We start from the raw sequence: 6,000 nt of genomic DNA on the forward strand, positions 1-6,000 counted from the left end.
TGAAGCAGGGGGGTTTTATCATGTGACTGGCTTCAGGTGCTTTAATTAATTTGTAGCAAATTTTCTTCCCTCTACAGGGAATAAGGCTCCCTTCTAACACTCTCCTGCTGCCCTCTGGCCATGCTGTATCACATGGTAAATCCCTAACTCAGCTTCTTTCCCACAGGCACATAAAGGCCCAACAAACAGGAAACAGAATAGGAAAAAAATCAGTTCTTCAAGTAAGAGCATATCTTTATATCACTGTAGAGCACCTTTTTTTTTCCCCCAAAAAGTGTTTATTTGGTCACACCTAAACATTTCATGGATTCGTGTCAGTTTCACTGAATCGTTCACTCAAAAAAGCAAGAGAGTTCCAAAGAAGTCTAAATGTTTCACTTCAACAGTTTCAAATTGAAACTTTTTTCAGTTCAAAAGTTATTTTGTTTTGAAATTTTCTGCAATTTTTTAAAATGCAAAAACATTTTTAAAAAATGCTCAAAATCTAAATGAAACATTTCATTTTGGGTGGAATGAAACACTAAAATTCTGTGGCTTGTGTTAAGAAGAATGCCAGGCTAGATTAGCACCACGGTCCCTACTAGCCTTAAATAAATCTATGTAAGAGATGTCAAGAATCCTCAGAACCACTGAAGTTTCTTGACAGCAGTTCTAAATGTCTTTCATTTCCACTCTCACTGGGGTGCTTATTCTATTTATTTCAGGTTGGATTTTTCTACATGATAATTGGGTCTCAGCTGCTCAGAGATTGCTACCTTCCAGAATCAAATCTCTTTAGCAAAATGAAAATGGGGGTGGAAAGTTTATACAGCCATTTGCAATATTTTGGAGTCCCCACTTTAAACATAAAAATAGAATTGCACACATTTGGGGCCTGATACTGCCACACTGGCTGCAGTGAGAGTGTAAAGAACATCTCCTAGCAGGTGCTAATGACCTCAAGTAATCAGATCCTAAATGATCATGTATGGTATTATGTTGTGCTTATTCCCAAGACTGCATTATTAGTGTCTTTTTATGTCTATAGCCCTCCTCAGCAGTGATGCAGCTTATTGCCTTGATGTAGACTTGTGAAGCAGTTTGCTAATTTGTGTGTCATTTTATCAAAACAAAGATGTTCTCTCTCTGTTGGTTAAACAAACCCATCACAAAACACACAGAGTGGTGAAGAGAACCCAGGTCTCAGATTTGTAAAACATAGCAAAATCGATGCAGAGCAACTGTAAAAGCGGATGTTAGTGCAGGAACCTGCTGAGCCAGTCACCATCTCTAGGCAATTACGACTGCTATAAATTCCTACTAAGCTTTTCACGCCATACATTATAGAAAGATGTTAAATAAAATATACTTTATCGACATTGTAAGGGAATAAAAACAACTTTCAATAAAAGAAACTGATTCAGTTTGTTCTTGCCCTTACCTCCCCTGCATGGCGAGTGGGCTGAAATCTTTCCCAAGTGGAACACAGCAATCCTGCCCTATTGCTCCATTTTGATAGGGTTTTTGTGGCTGTCCCTGAACAGACACCATTCCATGAAATTCCTTTAACAGCCGCAGCTCGTTGAAGTTGCTGGCAACTGGTTCAGCAGCCACCTTTCCAGGCAAGTTGACATGGGGTGGAGAGGATGTCTGAGTCAGCTCCATCTCTAGATTTCTAGAGATTGCTCCATCATCTTTGTTATCCAAGTACATACCTTTTTACTGGTTTTCTATCCTGAAAAGAGTGAAAACAAATCTATTAGGACCATACTGAATACACCTATTTTATATTTACCCCCAAGCACACGTACACGTGTGTGTGTGTGTGTGTGTGTTGATATTCAGGTATTAAATATAATGTGTCCAATGGCATTTTATCTTGCACTTTTGACTGCCTTACCTGTACTCTGCTTGGTAATTCATCTCCAACAGAAATACTTTAACATTTGAAAACTCTGAGCAGCTTCAAAAACAGCCATCGTTTAAAATAAATACATAAAATAGCCTGCCAGACATAGCTTTCCTTCTCTTTACCAAAATGTGGAATATCCCCAAAAAACATTTTCTCCCAAATTACACTGGTTTATCATAGAGAATGAACTATATTCATTGCCACGGCAGGTTTGAGCTCTGACACTGTGACCATCAGAATGAGAAACAGGTGCCCGTACGACACCATCAGCTAGGTAGATGTGATATAGCACATACTTCTAGCCCTGGTTTTTAACCTCAGGAACACTTAAGCCCCAGTCCAGTAAGCTATTTGCATGTATCCAGTTTAATCAGCAGGAATTGTGGACCATTATGAGTGTAAGAGGGTCTCAAGGACAATTAACAATCAGATTTTCATTTCTGATCTGGCTCCTTTGTGTTGCTCATCTGACACACAGAACCCAGATTCTAACTGTAACTGGCCAACTGAGAGGTCTCCTAGCAGCAGGGTAGCTTTAGAGCCAACTCTTGTTCCAACCACTCCTCCCTTCACCATAAGAGGCATGTCAGGGACAAGAAAGGAGCTGATTGGAACTATGTTAAACCAATCCTCAACAGACAACACATTGCTGACATAAGTTAGAGCAGACCCTGAGCTGACACAGATCGGACACTGATCAGGAAGCGATAACTTTCTCCCTGAGGCTCCACCTCCCAACCCCCACTTTGTGCTGAGCTGAACTAGGACAAAGGAGAGAATCCAGCCCTCTCTGGATATGACTTCACCACAGAGTTAACTCGGATCTTATTCAGGTATTGCCCCAACCCCCGCCTCCCATACACACAAAACTTTTACTCAGGCAGGTAACTTGCCTGCTTTACAGGGAGGACACAGGCTAAACCATTCTAATGCTGATAGTCCTCCTGTACCTTTTGACAATTCCCCCATGTCCCCAGAAGGACACATCACAATTCACTGGGAAAGAATCACAGAGCAGCTCAGCTTACTGCAACACAAAGAACCAGCAACACACATGGGTGAGCACAGCACCAGTAAGGACACAGTAACTCGCATGTGGCTTTGCAGTGAGGCTCCTCAACACCAGGGCACCAATCACCTAAGTTAACTCTGCAGAGAAAACACATCCTAGCATCCAACCCTGCAGCCTTTATAGGCACAACAGAAGTCATAGTTCGTTCATGTAAGGACCTAAGAAAAGCAAATGATAAAGCAACTTGAGAAAATCAAGAGCAATATATCACTAGGACCAGATGATATTTATTGAAGCTCGTCGAATAATACCACATTGAATAATACAATAAAAAAGTGATTCACATATATTTTTTCTGCATATATGTGGCAAATTTGTACTGCTGATTTTCATGGGGTCATAGAAGTTATCAAGTTCATGAGGATTTGGATTACTGGCAAGTTTATTCAAGAAAACATTCATAGACCCTGAGACGTACAAGCAACTATTCATACTGGCAGTGTGATACTCATTGTGTCCATTTTTCTTTTGTTATTCATTATTCAGACATTTAGGTTTCAGTCATCCAATCAGAGAACAAAATGATACCATGTGTCATGAGAGGGTGACTATCCAATACAACTCAATAACTAGCAGCAAATAGTGAAGACATCATGAACAATTCAGATGCTGAAATTTGTTCACAACTGTCTGCTCTAGTGAATACTTAAACACCTTTGTAGGAATCAGGATTGGTTTGTGAGAAATACAGAGGAAAAAAGGCTAAATTAATCAGATAATGTAGTCACTTATATTTATTTTAGACAACATCAGAAGGAAACAGAAGAATGAAGCAGTAGCACTATGGAAGACTATATTGAAGACTGGAGGCTTCAAATTCCAAACAAACAAGCAAATACATAAAAAGTTAAAGTCAGGCCCATAAGAATTCTTTGAAAGATTTACCTAACACACTTGGACACCACTGTGACAGGTATGATGTAAAAGCCTGGACAGAAACACCAAATGTGGAATGAAAAGAGACAGCCACTGGATACAGTTTCAAAGAGCCTCGCATGAGAGTATTAAGAGAAACAAATAACCCTCAAGCTAAGGGCTAAACTCAGATTGCGAGTTAAAAACTGGCTAACAAAGAATATGTAGTAAGAAATGGATGCTTCTCAGAATGGAGGAGTCAGTCTAGTCACATACATGGTTTGGTAATAAGGGTGCTGTTTTTCTGGGAATTAATAATTTGGAAGAGAACATAACAAGATGATTAAGCATTGCCTGGGACACTAAACCATTCTAAATCAGCTCCCTGGAGTCGATAAACAGAGCCTAGCTGAGACACACCTGCTGCAAACTTGTATAGCCATCCTATGAGATGTAGTGTCTGGTTTTGCCTTCCTGTAGTACCAACACCATCAACTGGTTTGGGACAAAATACAGGCGAATTCAATAGCTTACCAGAATATAGAAAACAATAGTGTTTTACATATACAGTGCTCTGTATCTGTGCATATAGAAATAGTTAATGGATAACATGACAGTATGTGGCACTCAGGAATATGCAGCATAATTTCTGAGTTTTGTAGGACCAATAGAACTTCTTATTGAACACTGCAAATGGCTTCCTCTAGCAGCTCTTTACATCAGCTCTTAACATAATATGAGAAATAAAACAGAACACTGTGTGAGCTGTCACAGAGTAGGAAAACTGCACCTGTATTCCCCCTCTGTGGTCCACCAAGGGCACCCATTCCAGGCTCCAGGTTCCTCAGCTGTCACACCTCTCTTGGGCAGAGACCCGCATCTCTCTCCCTCTTGACGAGGAGCTTTCCAGCCAATACAGTTTCCTACACAGTGATATTCCGAGAAAGCCAGGCTGCCTACATGGCTAGTGTCTGTGCTTTGCTTTCCCCTGCATAGGCTGTGAACACTGTAATTGCCTGTAGTTATAAGTGAGCTCTTTATAAGCAAGCATATTTAGTCTTAAAGGTAAAAGGCATTGCAGAGAAAATATATTAAAACAAGAAAAGAACCCACATGCATGCTAAAAAACTTACCATGGTCACTTCAGCTCCACCTCGGGCTCTGATAGGTGTCAGTCCTTCAAAACCCACACCTAGGTTTTCCCCTTGATTACAAGATTCAGAACCAGAACACTTCAGTCTTTCCTATATACGGCTTGTGCCTCTGATCTTGGTCTCATGTTACAGAGGATCAGAAGCCACAGGCCCACTCCTCAGGGGCGCATGGGTTTTTTACATAATTGAAGGTGGGGAATTGCATTCACTTCCCCCAAGACATTCCCCAGGAAAACCCCTTAATGCTTTTTTGTTGTTCCAAGAGTCCATTCTTGACTGGCACATTGTGCAGTATAGTCCTTTGAACCGTCAAGTCTCACATCAGTCACATCTCCACCCTCTAGAGGTTTCATGCAATCCCGGCCCACAACAATACATAAATCATACATTTAATACAATGAACCCCAAAAGATACTTAACTTTAATTCTATATGATCTCCCAAGGATACTGCAAAAAATTGCCATATCAATTACATGAACAGAGAGAGAACATACAGCAGATGTGCCAAGGCAGAGAATAGACAAAGATTGCCATGTGTGTAGAAAAACACAGTGCACCACAGCTTAACAGATAGTCTTGGTTTCAACTTGGCACAGACATGAGAGAAAAGACCGTTTACTCGCAGAAAGCAATTAAGTGGCTCACTAGTTCTACAAACCACAGTTCAATGTCTTAGAGGCCTTCCCTTGTCATTCAACACCCCTCACAAAATAATCAAATGGGGAAAGCATCATCATTTTAAATATTACCATATTCTACTTTGCTGTCCTATTCGCCTCTTCTGCACATTACTGCTACCAGACAAAACACAAACTCATCAATTCAGAAACAGGATAGATGACACCCCATGCAGTTTCTTCTCATGTCCTATTAATACTAATTCACCACTGCCTTTCTACTTCAGCCACAATGCTTGTCAAAGCAACTGCTCTGTTCTCAGTCAGGAGACTCTCTAAGAATACTGTAGTCACACTGAAACTAGACCATAGCCGGTGGCCCTTCATTAAGCAGATCAAATACTTGAGTT

The 6,000-nt window shown here is 40.5% G+C and overlaps 1 protein-coding gene across 1 annotated transcript in view; it reads right to left on the bottom strand.

Moving 5' to 3' along the window:
* OCA2 (OCA2 melanosomal transmembrane protein) overlaps positions 1 to 5,742 on the bottom strand; it is a 307,809-nt gene extending 302,067 nt beyond the window's left edge. The window contains exons 1-2 of the mRNA XM_084637780.1: positions 5,723 to 5,742; positions 1,421 to 1,714 (exon numbers count right to left, since the gene is read on the bottom strand). Of these exons, the coding sequence (XP_084493906.1) occupies positions 1,421 to 1,692 (272 nt within the window). The 5' untranslated portion in view covers positions 1,693 to 1,714; positions 5,723 to 5,742. The remainder of the gene's footprint in view (positions 1 to 1,420; positions 1,715 to 5,722) is intronic.
* Between the last annotated feature and the right edge of the window lie 258 nt (positions 5,743 to 6,000).

This window comes from Lepidochelys olivacea, assembly GCF_965140295.1.
Source record: "Lepidochelys olivacea isolate rLepOli2 genome assembly, chromosome: 1".
In the NCBI taxonomy this organism is placed as follows: domain Eukaryota; kingdom Metazoa; phylum Chordata; order Testudines; family Cheloniidae; genus Lepidochelys; species Lepidochelys olivacea.